The 17,479-nt window shown below is 31.0% G+C and overlaps 3 protein-coding genes across 5 annotated transcripts; 1 reads left to right on the plus strand and 2 right to left on the minus strand.

The window, feature by feature from the left end:
- Window positions 1-3,662: 3,662 nt before the first annotated feature.
- On the minus strand, window positions 3,663-5,807 carry LOC106720714 (ras-related protein Rab-27A). The gene is made up of 5 exons (XM_014515461.2): window positions 5,487-5,807; window positions 5,202-5,269; window positions 5,004-5,118; window positions 4,570-4,766; window positions 3,663-3,869 (listed from the first exon to the last, which is right to left on the minus strand). Exons 1-5 carry the CDS (start codon window positions 5,670-5,672, stop codon window positions 3,764-3,766), a joined length of 672 nt encoding a protein of 223 aa, XP_014370947.2. The 5' UTR covers window positions 5,673-5,807; the 3' UTR covers window positions 3,663-3,763.
- A 360-nt stretch (window positions 5,808-6,167) lies between these two features.
- Window positions 6,168-6,812, plus strand: LOC106720722 (migration and invasion enhancer 1). The gene is made up of 3 exons (XM_014515470.2): window positions 6,168-6,347; window positions 6,421-6,518; window positions 6,593-6,812. Exons 1-3 carry the CDS (start codon window positions 6,298-6,300, stop codon window positions 6,754-6,756), a joined length of 312 nt encoding a protein of 103 aa, XP_014370956.2. The 5' UTR covers window positions 6,168-6,297; the 3' UTR covers window positions 6,757-6,812.
- An 880-nt stretch (window positions 6,813-7,692) lies between these two features.
- LOC106716247 (molybdenum cofactor sulfurase) lies at window positions 7,693-13,779 on the minus strand. 3 transcript variants are annotated; one of them, XM_045678879.1, is made up of 7 exons: window positions 13,763-13,779; window positions 11,463-11,558; window positions 10,344-11,154; window positions 9,754-10,048; window positions 9,034-9,673; window positions 8,279-8,712; window positions 7,693-8,092 (listed from the first exon to the last, which is right to left on the minus strand). In XM_045678879.1, the coding sequence occupies exons 2-7, from the start codon at window positions 11,542-11,544 to the stop codon at window positions 7,871-7,873; spliced, it is 2,484 nt and encodes an 827-aa protein (XP_045534835.1). In that variant the 5' UTR covers window positions 11,545-11,558; window positions 13,763-13,779; the 3' UTR covers window positions 7,693-7,870. The 3 variants fall into 3 exon arrangements, with proteins under 3 accessions (XP_045534835.1, XP_014365215.2, XP_014365216.2); XM_014509729.2 differs by lacking the exon at window positions 13,763-13,779 and adding an exon at window positions 11,678-11,800; XM_014509730.2 differs by lacking the exon at window positions 13,763-13,779 and adding an exon at window positions 11,657-11,800.
- Between the last annotated feature and the right edge of the window lie 3,700 nt (window positions 13,780-17,479).

Genomic DNA, 17,479 nt, shown 5'->3' on the forward strand with positions numbered 1-17,479 from the left:
CGTCTGATTATAATGAAGTGACGTATATTTCTACTGTTTACTTTATATTGTGTACTTGATAAAGTGTAATAAACTTCCATCGTGACGAATTAAACTTCCGCATGATAAAAAATTAAAACGAAAACTATTTATTTACAATGTAAAAAATTGTCACAAGATATTTTTTCCAAATTAAATATTGCCCATAATTCTCACTCCTGATAATTATAAACAAAAGCTTATTGTTTAATCTAACTTATTAGTTGTTTAGAATTACGAAGGAAGTCAATTTCTATGCGACTAATATGTAAAGTTCAGGCTATCCTCAAGCGGAATGTAGGGTAGTGAAATAAGCCAGTTTTTATATAAGAGAAGGGGGCAAACGAGCGGCGAGAACACCGAGGTGTTCATCGACGCCCATGGATATCCGCAACACTAGAGGAACTGCAGATGCGTTGCCGGCCTTTAAGATATAATATATGCTCGCTTCTTGAAGGACCCTAAGTAGTACTGGTTTAGTTACTATGGTTAAGTACCATAAGTACTCTTTTTATGTCACATTTCTTAGGTACTTTGTTATAGGTAAAAGTTTTGGAAAATGGATAGAGTTGTTGCAGTTGTCGATGCAGCCTGTTTAGACTTTTTAGTACATAGATATTCGTAGTCAGTGGGAACAGTTAACATTAAGTGGTGCATTAAAAGTGTAGTTTATAATACGCTAAGAATATAGATAAACGGTAAATAATAGAAAAAGCTTTAAGATCAAAACTTTTTATTGCATAAGGAGTTATGGGTCATTGTATTAGACTTGGCTTTTTTCCAATATTAAGCCTTAGGGACTAATATGTCTGCCGCCTAGAGCCCATCTTTTCATTATTTGCTTTTTTATTATTAGCTCTTGGCAACTTAAATTAAAACGAACACTCGACATCACATTGTATGTGCAATAGGACTTTATGCCTTCTACGTGCGTCTATGTTTCCAACATTGAACGATAAATTATTTTATTTTGAAAAATGTATTTATGAAAGTTCAGTTATTGAAGTACCTATTATCGATAATTTGGAAATACTGCTTTTTTATTATTAAGGGATAAATAATTTTTAATTCTTCCCCCACAAATATTCATAGGTTCGTCGCTCATGCGCAAATCTATTTTAATATAATGTCACGCACAGTTTAATTTATGCATGTCTGAGTGTCCACTTCAGAGCCATTTTGTAGACATCGCAATCGATTTCATAGCTTTCTACAGTTATGTGACATAACTAAAACAAATTGTTTTAAGAAATCACATGACAGCGTCTATCTACGATGATCATCTTTATCGCGATTGTCAATTGTTTTTACAAGTGACGTAGTCCAAACAAGTCTCATGTTATTGTGCACTCATAGTATTTCGTAATACAATGATTTAAGCATTCTATGAGCTTAAAAAGTGTCTAAAGATTCCGTATGTCACAAGTTATTTTTATTACTTTTAAAAATCAGTGTTACGTAAGGTAAATAAAACATTTTGTATTATTATATTTTAATCCACTGAAAACATCAAACATGTATTATTTACAATTGACAAACCTCAATACAAATGGCAGTTGGTCGGGGAAGTCGCCACTATTATTATGTAAAACTTTGGCAAAATCTTTCAAATAGATAAACATTTTATAAAAGCCATCAATGGATAATAACTGTATATATTTCAAAATTTTTACAATTTCTAAATCGTATAACTGGAGAGGAATGAATTACTAAAATGGAGTAAATTTAAAAAACTTTTATTACTAAGGTTTGTTTAAAGTGATAAGATTTGTAAAAGGTGATATGGATTGGTTTTAAAAATGGGTTCACAATAGTAGATTATTGTGCGTTTTATTTGTGCAATTGAAAACTGTAACATACCAACTAATTATTAAATTATACATTTTAAAGTGACAGACAGATACACTTACATGAAAACATATTGTCAATCCTTTCATTCTCTTTATAAAAGTTGAGACAAAAAATATTAAAAACAATTAATAGTCCATTCACACTGACCAGCGCGGAAAATACGCTTGGAGTCGACCAAACCATTTCACACTAAAGAGATTAAGTTTGCTCTTGATAAAAAAAAAAACAAAAAGTAAAATCAAACCTCGTTTCTTCTCTCCGCCTAGCCTGTGTGAATGGACCTTATGAAATTTTCAACAGAATTTATATTTATCCAACTATTGTGAACCCATTTCATTTTAATATTTAATTAAATAACGTCAACATTTATGTAGGTAATTAATCTGAATACAAACAACGTATAATTCCTCTACATCTAAGCAATCATAAAATATATTCAAAACAAAACGGTGCATAATCACTTTAACACAAAAAAAAATCACTTAAGATTTTAACTCTTAATAAAACCGCTTTTCTTGAGGTAACAAAAGTATACTGAGCCCATTTCTATAGTTTTGATAATAAGCAATCTGGAAACGCGATAAAAACCACTGAAAAATGTAGTAAAAAAAAAAACATTAAAATTTCATAACATAATCTCATCTCATCATCTGACTAGAATGTATGTACCCTGTATTTATATTAAAAAAACATAACTAAAATTAAATCGTCAAAAAAAATTAAAAGTCTTTCTGTCTGTTAATAAATTATTTCTTTGGAATGTTATATTAATGATATATTGTTTTATGTTTTCACAATAAGTATGTAGTTACATTAGTAAAATCAGTCTCTTTAAATATAGCCCTTGGAAAATACCAAGTTTTTTTTAAATCGAAAAAATAAATAAATTAGAAAATACAAGTAATCTAACATTGTATTTTTTACATTATCAGGACCATGCTAACAATAAACAGCTATGTAAAAAAAATTTGCATTATGTTTTTAAAAGTCTAAATATAAAGTAATATATTTTCCTTTAAAAAACATTGACATTTGTTATTTTCTCAAGTAATGTGCGCAAAAATGGAATGAATCATGTGCAGTACTTTATATAAATATTTTCACATATCATGGCGGCTCTTAATTTCGAGCGAGTTGTGCGCAGAACACAATGTTAGGTTAGCGGATCGTAGCACACACATGACCTTGGGCCACCAAGATATTTGAAAAGAGTTATAACACACTCTACCAAACATAACAGCAACAGCAACAATACCATTAAAGCATTTATATTCATTTTAAATCATTAATATTTAATTCACATTACATTTAAAATTTATAAGTTAATAATAAAGGCCCTTATGCATACAGTAATTAATAAATCAGATCAAAGTCCTAAAGTTTACTTATAGCGCATTTAAATTAAATATTTGACAGTCGTTTTGAATATTAGCCAATTGAAATAAAACCAAATAAAAATAACATAAGACAAATTCCACTTTGACATAAAAATGCTAATAACTTACCTAGTATGTAGAATTAATAAAAAAAAAACATTTGGCACAAGAAGGATGGCATAATGCTAATTCAATGGCAATACTAGGAATAATTTGTTTTAAATATTCACACTAGCACCAAGTTCATAGTTTAATATGTACTCAAACTTCAATCTCAAAGTAATATATGAACAGTTCTGTAATTTTTTACATTTTTATCTTGTTGCAATTAATTCAGTGTACTCCAATGCAGCCAAAATTGTACACTTATAACCAACTATAAACATTCCAAATTGAATTAAAATAAATGTACGATAAATGTAATTATTTCAAAATGGAAGATATTACATAAAAGGGAAGCATATATAAATATTTATGTAATGGAATTATACTGGAATGATAAAATACTTATCATGAGATTAGCATGAACAGAATTTTCTATCTTGCTTTGCTTGGAGTTTCTGCAGGGACTGTCGCCTGCGCCCCGAAGCACATAGCATTGCATATTCTACTGAATGCTCCATTCTGTAATGATAAAAAATAGCTTTGGTTACTTTTGTGATGCATATATTTTAAGTTTAATTAACACATTGTTGACTGGCGATTTTACTGAAAATCAATCAGATAAAGAATCCGCATATAATTCATTGAAAGATTCTTCATTACGTTCCGTCATCGTTTTTTTTTTTTTTTTATATTTTTAATATAAATATTTTTACAACAAAAGATTTGGCGGGTCTTATATAAGCGAGAGAAACAGCTTGTGTTATACTGACTAACAATTGCACTGTATGGTTGCCAACATAGAAAACACAGCGATGCGAGAAAATAGCGCATCACGAGTTTATTCCTGGCCGATCAGCAACGTTTGTCCATAAAAACACGAGTTAACTTGTGACCGGTCAACAATTTTTTAAGTTTAAATTTGACACACAATTATTTAATTTAATTTAGTGATAAAGAGAAAAAAGGGGCAGGTGGCCGGCTGTAAAATATTAAGCCAAAACTTTAAGGTTTATAACCTTGTGTGCCAACCCATGTGTGTGAGTGAGATGATCATGATAAGGAGAAAAAAAATGTAGTCTACCTAGATTCTTATTTCACCTTGTTATTTCTGAAATGTTAATTTAATTATAATTACATTTGATTATTTTTCACAATGGCAATTTCATAGAAATTATAAATTATTAAAAAGAAAAAAATCTATAAATTAAAATGACCATACCTGTACATGACTTTGTCTAAAAGTATTTCAATAGCTCGATCAATATTCTGTCCAGTTTTGGCACTGGTTTCCAAATATGGCAAGTTATAATTTTTGGCAAATTCTCTGGCACGATTCTGGTTCACCAGTCTTTTTTCTTGTAAGTCACATTTATGACCACATAGAACTATGTCGGGGTCATCACTCAGACTGTGGGTCTGAAATATTTAACAAGATGAATTTACTTAAATATAAAACAAATTTTATTTACATATACCATGATTGGTAATGGAGTTGAAGATTAAAACACTATGGCAGTTTGTTGTTATTTGTGTGTACATGTCTGCACAGATGGGAGTTAGGGTCAGCAGTGAGTGTGAAGGAATACACACTCAACAATGGGTCTTGCACCTGAATCCTACCAAGACACCAAAGTTAGTTGGCATTATCCATACCTTCAATTGCTCAATCCAGTTTCGTACTTCTAGAAAGGAAGCCTCATTGGTCAAGTCAAATAGCAAAAGAAAACCCATTGCATCACGATAAAATGCTGTTGTCAAACTGCGAAATCTGAAAATTTTATTGTAATTATTTATAGTTGTACTATAGACTGCAATCTGCAACATTAAATAACACAAGAAAAAAACGATTACCTCTCCTGCCCAGCAGTATCCCACAGTTGTAAATGTATTCGATGTTGTCTCCCATTTTGTTGATAGATCTTAAACAATGATACAATATTTTATTTTACACATTATTAGGGAAAAGATTTGTTTACAATTTAAACATTTTTTATATTTCTAATAAATAATAAATATTTATATATTCAAGATTAATAACAGTTTAATTATACACTCAGTCGATAGACCTCGTTACATTAGAACTTTGACATTTCAAGTGAAATGTAATAAAAACAGTATTGCTAATAATAAACATACCACAGTTTTTTCCCTGAAATCTATACCCACAGTAGATATAAATTGGGTATGAAAAACGCCATCAGTGTATTTGTACAAAAAACTTGTCTTTCCGACACCCGAATCACCAACGCAAAGTAGTTTTATAAGATAGTCGTAGTCCATATTTGCGGCTGACATTGTGTTATGAAAGACTGGGCGAGTCATTTAATGTTTTAAGCACTAAAATTTTCATAGTATATCTATACCTGATATTGAATCAAATAAAAATAAATGGTTTACAAGGATTTTTCAATAATTGTAATTGATACAAACAAAAGATTATACTTCAAATACAAATGTCAAAACGTCCGCAAGTGCGGCAAGTGCACAAAGACTAGACTAAGTACAGATTATGTCTAGAATTCGCGCTCTCTTCAAACTACGGTGTTCATCAACTGGATAAATGGATAAAAGTCTTTTGATGACCACAAGCCACAAAGTTCATCATTTATCAAAATATTGTAGCAATGTAATGGCTTCAGGTACTTGTTTCCTCTTTTAGATTTTATTAACAACATTTATTACCAATACCTAATTTTCTTAAGAAATTACCGGGCACTGGAATTTTTCTCCGTTACACTTTGGCGATCATGCACCAATCTCCATGTGTCATTTAATCTGTCAATTCGACTGTCAATCACTAATTTGTTTGTTGTGGTTTTTATTTTTATATTATTAATGGTAAATTAACATTGAACTTTGTCTTTGTAGAATTTGCTTGTATGTCTTCATCTTATGAGAACTAAGAAAAAATCTTTTCATTAGTGTGCCACCGTTCCTGTAAAATATAATGGAAAGGTTAAATGATAATAAAGATCTTAAAGTGCAAATAGAGTATTGGTAATATTTTTTCTAAAAATCTATGTATAATAAGTATCTCTTCTTAATATAATTTAAAGTAAAATTATTTTAGCGGTGTTTGTGATTACGGAGGGCATTGCCTTGCATTAGCAAATGCTATCAAAAACTGTACGCCAAATGCTAAAGTATTATGCAAGAGAGGACGGCAAGGTTTGTTAGGAAATTAGATTTAAAGAATTATTCGTGTATTCGCAACTGACATTTATAGGCGTTTTCTATTACAGGTTCATTCGAAATATTAATCAATGACAAACTTGTTTATTCAAAGTTGCAAACAATGGCATTACCTGACTATGAAGAAGTAGTAAATGTTGTTTCAAATGTCTCTAAAGGTGAAGAACCAAAAGAAATAAAAGGACAACAACCAATTAACTGTGCAGTATCATAACAATTTATTCAAAATATAACATCAACAACCAGTGTAAAAAGAAAAATATAAGCTAGTGTAACAACATTTAAATACAGTGTGATTAAAAAATATTGTTATTTAAGTAAAATGGTGTGTTTACAAACACTTTTTAGTTTAATTGTAAGAACTTAGATTAAAAATGAAATAGATAAAAACATTTAAATACATTTTAATTTTAAATTATTAAATGATGAAAAATAAAACATCTTAAAATTTTATTTAATATAGACATACATTTTATTGTAGTTTGTTTTATCTTTAAAGAATATTATCATTACAAGATAACAACCTTCTAGTGTGTGGTAAAAATATATTTTACCACATAAAAATCTATTGAATTAGTTCTTAATATGATAAATAATTGAAATAAAGATATATTCCCTAATAACTTCTAAAATCTCATAGTCTTAAGTGAAAACAGATCAACACTTGTAAAGTTGTAAATTTTTTTTTTCTATTCTAAAAATCACAGTGATATAAAGGCAAGATAGTTTTTGATTCTGAGCTTCAAAGTTTATATATTGTTTAGACTAACCTTTTAATTAAGCATTCACAACCTTTGATCATTAAATAAACTTGAGTTTTTAGGTTTTATATAAAAATATGAAGTGTAAAGATATATTAATTGGTTAGGAAAACAGAAGACACTTAAACCTAAATATCAAAGACAAAACTTAATATCTTGGTAGCACCAAGTTGTGTAATATACTACATGTTTCTTATCATATAAGAATTAAAAAAAATTTTTTTTAGATAGTTCAATATCCAATGAATAACTAAAAAAAGCAATCTAGTAAGTTAAACTTGATGCAGATAGAGTTTAATACAAAAAATAATAATTTATGATTTTCAACATATAATTCACTCAAGATTTACTGAAAATATTTTTCAAGGTATATGAGAGACAAAGTGTATATTGTTATTTAAATCAGATGTCTATGTCCTATTAAAGAATTCAACTGCCGTGACATTTTAATATAATTTTTTTACTTTAATTCTCTTTCAAAACAGTACAATATGCTTTAATACAAATGTCACAGCAAGCACAGTTTCCACTATAAGAAATTCTGCTTAACAAATGTTACTTCAAAGTTCATCTGCTTATATCATCTTCGTTAATCATAGGCTTCACAATAGATTTGACTTTCAAAGCTTTATCTTTCATACCATTCACGGGCCCTACGTAGCTTAAATATATGCCAAAGCGCATTTTTCCTGCAAACTGTTCGGATATAGTCCTCAAAGGTTCTGCAGTTTTCTCTCCAGTTTGTTGGTCAATACAGATCATGTGACAACGCTGACAAGGACCGTCCACCTGAAAACAATATGAACAAATATATAATTTTTGCAACATATCCTACCCAGATTTTTGTACAGACAAATTACAATAACTATTGCCATCAACAGAAGAAAAGATTTTAATTTAAATTTGTTGAAACGTTTTTGTGGTTTGCCAGAATTTGCCATTTTTTCTCTTTAAATATATGTTTCATTCACATACCTTAAACTCATGTTTTCCAATAATAATTCTATGCCATTCCCTTTCAGTTAACTCCACAGCCCTGTCAATTATAAGGTTGCCTCTAAAACGATCTGTCAGATTATCAACAGAGGCTGAGAACATTGGATCTTTGATTCTTCCATGCAGCCATCTAACTGAGGCCTTATTTATTAAGAGGAATTGAGCTTGATTGCATAACGACAATAACTTCTGTTCACCATCGGCATTTTTCTTTTGAGGTCTAACATCTGTGTTTGATTGTTTAATTAATCTGAGGAATGAGATTCCTAATGCATTTGAAATCCAATCGGAAACATCATCTCCGCAGTCATATCCTTTGACCATGTCCATACAAACTTTGCTGGTACACATACTAGCAAACTTTGTTTTGTTTTCTATAATTGGCTCCAAAGGCACAGATATAGAAGGTTTACCTGAAAATATTATATTTTATTTTTAGCAAGCAATATATAAGTAATACAATAACTGATGTATTTGAACAAAATAGAATTGATTCATATTGAGCTCTGACTATTGACTGTCAAAAAACATCAACAAAACTCACATGCGTAACTCAGAGACCACTGATCTCCATTTCACAGAATCAGAATAACAATTTCAGTCAAAAGTCTAAAAGAAAAGACTGTGGTCTTGATCCATAGGCCATAAGTAAAATAGATCGATCTACAACACAGTCATCTACTATTTTAAAAGACTAAACTGAATAAATATTAAATTACAGTATCTATACAAACCTTTAAAATGTAGTATTAAAAGTTTACGTTTCAGATCTATTTCCGGTTTGATCATGCACATTTGTGTACTTTGTTTCTGTGTCAGGCACACTCCATTTTCTCTTATTATCATCCATTCCCTGTCATATTCGAAACCTTTGAGACCAATTTTCCAACTGGTTTTTATTTTGAATGCTCCACATGACTTTATAGGGAATATGGCTATTTCATCCAAAATTATATCACTGCTTTCTAGAGGTGTTTCTGGTAATATATCGTAACCATTGAAATAAGCTCTATCATTCATTAACTTAATCATTCCTTCTTTGTAGGCTTTTTTCACAGGTTTATATATGGAAAGTTCTTGCAAACAGGTCATTGTACGCTTTGGTTTCTTGAACACTGTCCGTACAAAACATCTACACACCATTAACACTAATTTATCGACATCATTAAATGTATTATAATATCCAAATGAGACTCTAATTGCACCTGTTGGGTTACCATTGATCAAGTCTATTTCATCCCCACACTTATGCCCTGCTTTGTACATTTCTTTCATTTCCCTATTAGATGTATTGAGATGTCTTTGACATGAACCAGAGTTGCAAAAACAGCCAGTTCTCACATTAATATTAAACAGATCTGCCATGTTTTGGAACTGAAAAAAAATAAAGTAGGAATAGTATGAATTTTTAAATATTTGTAATTACCATTAACATAAAGTAAAGAAAAAATTACCTCCATAAAACCAACAAAGGATCCATCTTCTCTAAGAAGGTTGAATGTAACAATACCTCCTTGTATTTTTATGTCGGAGAAATCTGAGTCCATATAGAGGACAACTGCTTTCTTGCCATTTGGATGATGAAGTTCATTCAGCTGATTATACAAATCTTTTGCCAAATAAAATGTGTGATGAGATATTGTATCCATTATGTGATTGTTAATTGTCTTAGGTATCAGTCTATGTAACATATCAAAGCAATGTTTTAAAGCCAAAATTGATAGAAACGGTAATGTTCCATCTTCCATTCTGTAATTGTAAAAAAAATATGATATTTACTCTTTTTACAAAATCATCATCATCATCATCATCATCAACCTGCCCTTATCCCTATGGAGGGTCGGCACAGTATGTACTACTCCTCCATACATCTCTATCAGCCGTCATATCTGAATTTACCCCCTTCTTACGCATATCCTCTTTCACACAATCCATCCATACTTTCTTTGGTCTTCCTCTACCTTTATAGCCATCCACATTCAATCTCATTACTTTTTTGTTTATACAAAATATCAAATTATAAAAAAAAAATTGTTTAACACACCTTTCATGAAGTATTTTCCTTTTAATATGAAAATTTTCTCCACTAATCACAATATCAACAGTTCCACCACCAAAATATCGTTTTTTACATAAAACATCAGCACTGGTATTTTTTACTAAAAGCGCCCCCAAACCAGTGGGGTAACCAAATATTTTATAAAATGATAAACATACAAAATCTGGTTGAGTTATTGATAAATCTAAATTATTTGTTGGCACGTAAGCAGCTGCATCTAGTAGAACATACCAATTGCAGTTCACTTTGCACAAATGTTTCATCAAATATCTATTCAAGCAACCATTCTTTATATTTTGTACACAATCTAAAGGATATTTAAATCCATTGAAGTTACTTTTGGCTGGGTATGCCAGTAAAATATTACCATCGGTTTTACTTTTCTGTCCACTTGGTGCTGAATGGTTTTGTTTAATTGACTTGAGAAAATTATCATGAGATATATTAATTACGTCCACATTTTTGTCCTCAGCTATTTCTCTCAGACCTAGTACTGATGTATGATTTTCATTGAGATAAACAAATGAACCACATTCTTCGGTGTTAGATGAAAACTCAAATGATTCTATGGTTAATTTTAATGACTGTGTTGCCCCTGATGTGAATATTATTGAATATTTTGATGGATCTGTATGGAAGTGGTTTAGAACTAAGCAACGAATTTGCTCTATACAATCTCTTGTGTATTTATCGGTGTGCGGGTTCATGTAGACATTGTTTAATAAATCTTCATGTACATGTTGCAGTAATGATTGTGGATACAAAGCAGCGCCTGCATGCTCCAAATAACATCGTTCTGAAATAAAATAAGCATTAGATTAAAATATATCACTTCAGATTGATAACACAGATTCACAAACAATATAGAATCTAACTCATCAATTGCATGTTTAGTGCACTTTACTGATGGTAACGCATCTTAAAAGCAATAATGTCATGAATGTTTTGTACACATTGAAATGATGAGGCACAGTAAGTATTTCTGACTATTGTATAGTGGGAAATACACAGGGGTACTGTGCAGTTAATTCATTGCTGTTTTTTTTTTTTTGTATAAAAATTGATAGTTTTCATTAGTTTAATAAGATAAAAACAATCTCTTACCTCCTAATCTATTAAATTCACTTGTAATTGCTTGCATCTGCTCAGAGTCCATGACTCTACTTAAAGTTATAGTTTCACTCATCGCTGCCAAAAATTCTGCCAAATTAAAAGTTTTAATTCACTTAAAATGTACTTAAAACGAAGTAAAAGTTGATCCAACTGTAAACATGTATTAGCAATAATGATTAAATTACATCAGACAATCATTAAGCGACCTTGTAATAATTTCACGCTGTATTAAACATCATTCTCGCACAATACGTACTGAAACTAACATACGCTTCTTGTTATCTTAAACTAGTAACTTGAATATTTACAATGTGATACTAATACAAAATAACAAGCGAGTGACGTTTCTACTCTGCTGATATTTTATGACAGTGACAGTTACAGTCAGCATGTGACAACAAAGAAAACACAACTCTATATCGTCAAAAATATTAGAAGGGTCGTAAACTAGATGGCGGCACTATAAGTATGTCAAAAGAATTAAAATAAACCATTTTAGAAAATTTATAGTGAATTTGCTTAATAAATCATGACTATTTTTCAACCTGTACTAATTCATACGGTAATGGTTCATTTGTATTAGAAACTTTTTTTCTTGTGTGCATTTTTTTTTATTCCGCGCGAACGGAGTCGCGGGTAAAAGCTAGTATGTCTTAAAACAAATTTACTTACGCAAAGTTACCTGATATCTCTGTAAGCATAATATTTTCACGTCCATTTGATGGGATGTAACGCCTATAAAGTATAATCTACCTATATAACATCCGTAAGTAATAATTATAAACAACTATAAAAAAAGTAGTGTTCTATAAAAATTGGTGTGAACTGTAGATCTAAATCTTAGCGGAGGAAAGACATAGTACGATGCCGTAATATCATGCTAAGATTACAAATTTACAAATTTATATTCATAGCCATGCTTGTTTTTAAGTACCGTCTTTCGATGTTGAAGCAATTCTTTAAAGTAATTAAAGATTAGATTTATTAAAATTAAAACGTGTTTGGGAAATCCTTTATAATATTTTAAACGTTTACTCAAATATAACGTAAGCAGATAGAATAAGTAAATATAATTCACTGTTTAAAGTTCCGCATGCACGTGCAAACACACACCACATAAAATATTACATATATTTCAATACCTTCTGGAAGTAAAGTAAAAAATGATTCTTGATAAGATGGAGCAATTGAATATTGATATATAAATAGGCAAAGTAAAGGTTAATCCAAAGCAGGGATCCCAAAACTATTTTGGACAAGTGACTCCCTTTTCCAGAATGAACCGTTTCCACAGACCCCAAAAATTGGCGAAATTATCTACTTTTAAGATTAATTATTGTTATTATTATTATTTGTCATTCTGACTTAAGTCAATAGACGAAGACAGAGTGAGAATTAGCAATGCTTTAAGTTCGATATCGACCCTTTGGGAAACCCTGATCTAAAGGAATATTTAAGTAGGAATTAACAATAAAATAGCTACGTGCGTTGATTTATCATCATAGCTCAAAGTACCACTCTTTCTAATTTTATTTTGCCCCGATATTACGATAAGCTAATCCGCTTTTGGAATGAAATATTTAAGTCAGGAGAGGTAAAAAATGCGTTAATATTATCATCTTAAGAATAAATGACATGGTCTTTAAAACTAAAAGGCTCGTAATTAATGTAGTAAAGTAATGTCTAAAGAGGCATACGCCCGGCCACCTTTGGAAGCACCGCCTTACTAAATTGCGTTACGGCAATTTAATTATTGCTTTTATGGAGGGCTTTTAGTAGCTTTTAGTAGCAAGCGGGCGACATGATCGACTCTTCTTAAGTGAATTGACATCCTCGATAGAGGGTGCCCCTTTCACTACTTTGCCCCGCCAATTGTATCACTTTAGTGTTTCGATAAGATTCTTTGCCACAGATCTAGGAGTCCATACAAAAATATCCTAAGAATTAGCTGCCTCATAACTATGGGGTAAAATGTCTAAATAAAAATACCTTTTAAAGCACCAGTAAAGTAAAAGCCAAAACTTTTGAAAGTAATTGAATTATTCTATGGCCACGAAATTACCTTCTTTTCTTAAATAAACTAATACTAAAATCATAAACTGTTTTTTTAAAGGCATTGACTAAAATGTATAACGAAAATTACATTAAAACTGTACTCACATAAAAAACTGCGATCCAATTAAATTTAAAAGATAAATATCAAGATGGATCACATGGACCTCTTGTTCACTAGCAAACAGTTGACTGAGAAAAGTCAGTGAATAAAAATTAAGCTAACAAAAATATATTACCTGTATTTCGCGGGCAATCCTCGACAATGGTTTCTGAAAAACAATAGATTATTATTCCAACAAGCCTAATTTTGATTTCAATTGATGACCGAACATGTTTTGATTAGGATAAAAACTTCAATAATACAAGGTCATCTGTGACATCCAGTGAATTATGAATGACAACATTAATTGGTCAAAATAAAAATTCAAAGACACGTGCTTTATTTACTATAATTACTTTATACATAATTTCGAGTTCTAAATTTTGGAAATTACAAAAGTATTATCGAGTTTCTCAACTCCCAATATAAATATTTTTAAAAGGAGGTCTTGTTATAAAATTACATAAGGCTTAGGCTATAAGGCTCTTATATTTTAATACTTATCAGCATTATTGTATCTGAACTACTTTTAAATTTCACTAATATACATTACTTACTGAAAGCTTATTTTCCATTTTCTTTCGTAACAAATATGATACTCGATTCTACGTTTTTAGCTTAAAATTTCTAAAAATCGAAAGTATGATAGATTTTTTTTATATAAAAGAAGGGGGCAAAAGAACGGCGGGAACACCAAGGTGATCATCGACGCCCATGGACATCAGCAACACCAGAGGAACTGCAGATGCGTGGCCGGCCTTTAAGAAAGTTATATGCTCGCATTTTGAAGGACCCTAAGTAGTACTGGATTAGAAATACCGCCGAGAACGCTTTCGCTAGTCGCCTTCCGTTGTATAAGGTCAAATGGAAGAAGCTGGTATTGGGGTGCTCCCGCCCAGAGGTGCGAGCAGTATTCCAGGTGGGGCCGAACTTGCGCCTTATACAGTTGTAGGCGGTGGCCCGACTGGGAATACTGCTTCGCCCTACTGGCACACCCAGCTTTTTGGAGGCTAGCTTGGCCTTGTCTTCCAATGGACCGCGAAACTGAACGTCAATCGATATGTCAACGCCGAGAATACCGATATTGGCTGAGGCAACCACCCTTAAAACGAAGATCTACGATCGGCGATAGGGTTTTTTGATAGACGCGAAACACAGACGCAATAGAACATAAAAGTAATATTATTTTAAGTTATTTTCCATCCATCGTTATTAATGGTTTGTTATCGTTATAACCTTCCTTAGGAATAAACAAATATATCAAGTTACGAAAACGATTGCATTAATTGTATGTACATATATGCATATAGATCAGGTTGGGCCCTACTAAAGCTTTTCAAATCAATTACTTGTTAATTCTCTAGGTTAACTACTAGTTTACACATTGACTAATTAATTATTTATATCATTTAATTAATATGAAGTGTTGTGTAATTCGATATCGATTCATTTGTTTTATTATAACATCGTATATTTTAACGTAGGATCATAGCTTTTCTTCGAAAGCGTTATTACGATGTTCTTTTACCTAACCTAATATTGTTGCCGTTATTTTCGTTGTGATTAAATACTTGACAACACTACTATGATTAGTTATAATGTCAGACATAATTTGTTAATTACCCCGATTGGTGGTAAAATATTGTTTATTTTGTGGAAATAACGTTAAATGATAATTTACATTACAAAATATGTTAAGTAAAATTAATGAAAACTCAAGTTTTTATTAATAACACAGTTAGTATGTATCGTTAATATGTAACACAGAAATTAAACTAAATTGCCGTCAATTTGACGTGTAATTCGGTCGGATTGGCACAAGCAACTGTCTCTATATCGGCCGCTATTGTTACCTTACCTCTTGTTCCTGTATAGGTTCTAATAGTCTGCAGCTTCCTGGCTTGTCTCGTGCGACTCCGGGCGCATCCAGGCATTGTGCTTGGCCGACGGCGATAACGTATTTAACCAGTTATTGATTTAACGCATCACATAACCTATACAATACTGTGAATAACACAACATACATCACAAATACCTACACTATCACTACCTAAAGAAGCTCATAAATCCGTCTAACCCGTATTGTACCGTGCAGAAAAAGGAAAAAATAAAATGCGAAGAAAAAAAAAACGTGTAAAAATGATGATTATGAATTAGAATTGCACGCACTTGATGATTGATTATTAGATGAGATGAGATTTCATATCACATATGTACATTTCTTCGTAATAGAACTGGAGAAAATCCAAATACGACTTACACTAGTGAAACTGAAATTATTATTGAGACTAACCTTTAATTATTAAAATCCAAATGATCTCATTTTATCATAAATTACAAATGAGCTCAGATTCCGTAATCACCTTTCATTTATAGATTGACTTGTGACGTTCCATTCATTATTATAGACATTACTCAAGTACTTGTTAAAACTAGTAAACAATAGTAAATTCTTTTCATATATGTTCACCGTCAACGCTTGTATACAGATATGAAGTAATTGGTTCATTCCAATATTTTTTCGTCGTTGAAATGATTGTTTATAAACCAAACAAACAGTTTTCGATTCAGTTTAAAAAACAATATTAAATTTCGGATGTTCGTAAGTTAAATATAAGCAACGATAATTTGAAACATTTCCAGTAAATTCGACTGATGTATTTTATATCGCTCTTTACATGGATAACATAATATTACCTAAAAAATTTCAAATAAGATACATGAATGATCCGTATCTTCAGTAGGTGCGAGAAGAACCAAAATATTGGCCTAATGTTACTAGTGAATGAGGCGGAATCGTTACAGCGATGCAGTAAGTAGTATACACTTTTCGTGTATTACGCTTAATTATGAAGGCACCAAGAGAACCAACAGCACTATAACTCTCTATGTTTACTCTACTTTTACTTCACGTCTTAGTTTTATGAGTGAAGTTTTGGACCAAATTTTAGAGGCAAAAGAATACAATTATAAAAATATATTTGGGTATGGAATGTGGCTATTGAATTAACTGGATAACGAGATGAGTAGGTGGTAAGATGTCTCGTTGTGAGTCGACTTAAACCTTAGTTGTTTTGAGATCGGATATATCTTATCTAACATCAACAGAGAAGATATATTAATTCTGAAACATCATAAAATTACAATGTAGTATATGCTACGTACATGCTTTTAATTATTTTATCTCTAGCGTGGTCAGAATTGAGGAACTGCAAATAAAATGGTTTGACTTTGAAAAGACGCCAAATAAAGACATGCGTATTTTTAATATAACCACGCACAACTTGTAACGCAAGCCTTGTTTAAAAATTGTTCAATAACATATTGGTAACTAAAAACATAACGACTACGAATACACTAAGAATGTAACTGTCCTAGAGAATTTTTATGCTTTGCATAGAATAAATAAGGCAACTATACATTAAAAAATGTTGGTATGTTGTAATGAATTTAACAATGATTTAATGAAACAATAGACATTCTTAATTGTATATATAAAACTTGGAGATCACAAGTAATATGTAGGCACCACATACGTTTGATGTCGGTGGCGCAGTTGACCGAACCGAAATTTACATGTCCTAGTTCGTTTTCCACCATGTACTAAATGTGTTTTTTAATTTGAGAATTACATATGTACGAGTATTAATACTTACTTACGAGAATTACATATGTAAATTATCCTGCACAAATCCGCGAAGAAATTAAAAGGTATTTGTGAAGTCAAACAAACTGCACTGGGCCAGTATGGTATAAGTAAAAAGAAAAAGAGACAGTTAATTTTGATTCGTCAATCACAGGTTATTGTACCGCTTTACTGGTTTCACATGACGATATTGGACAAAAACGTGTT

This window comes from Papilio machaon, chromosome 8 (genome assembly GCF_912999745.1).
Source record: "Papilio machaon chromosome 8, ilPapMach1.1, whole genome shotgun sequence".
NCBI lineage: Eukaryota > Metazoa > Arthropoda > Insecta > Lepidoptera > Papilionidae > Papilio > Papilio machaon.

Bases quoted from the DNA above. Each gene is read 5' to 3' on its own strand.
- LOC106720714 (XM_014515461.2), bottom strand. From the start codon at position 5,672: ATGACTCGCCCAGTCTTTCATAACACAATGTCAGCCGCAAATATGGAC. The intron at 4,767-5,003 runs GTATGGATAATG...TAAATATTTCAG, and splicing joins ACTGGATTGAGCAATTGAAG to ACCCACAGTCTGAGTGATGA. The intron at 3,870-4,569 runs GTATGGTCATTT...TTATCATTACAG, and splicing joins TTAGACAAAGTCATGTACAG to AATGGAGCATTCAGTAGAAT.
- LOC106720722 (XM_014515470.2), top strand. From the start codon at position 6,298: ATGGAAAGGTTAAATGATAATAAAGATCTTAAAGTGCAAATAGAGTAT. The intron at 6,348-6,420 runs GTAATATTTTTT...AAATTATTTTAG, and splicing joins AAAGTGCAAATAGAGTATTG to CGGTGTTTGTGATTACGGAG. The intron at 6,519-6,592 runs GTTTGTTAGGAA...TTTCTATTACAG, and splicing joins ATGCAAGAGAGGACGGCAAG to GTTCATTCGAAATATTAATC.
- LOC106716247 (XM_045678879.1), bottom strand. From the start codon at position 11,544: ATGAGTGAAACTATAACTTTAAGTAGAGTCATGGACTCTGAGCAGATG. The intron at 11,155-11,462 runs GTAAGAGATTGT...ATTTTATTTCAG, and splicing joins TGAATTTAATAGATTAGGAG to AACGATGTTATTTGGAGCAT. The intron at 10,049-10,343 runs GTGTGTTAAACA...TTACAATTACAG, and splicing joins AGGAAAATACTTCATGAAAG to AATGGAAGATGGAACATTAC.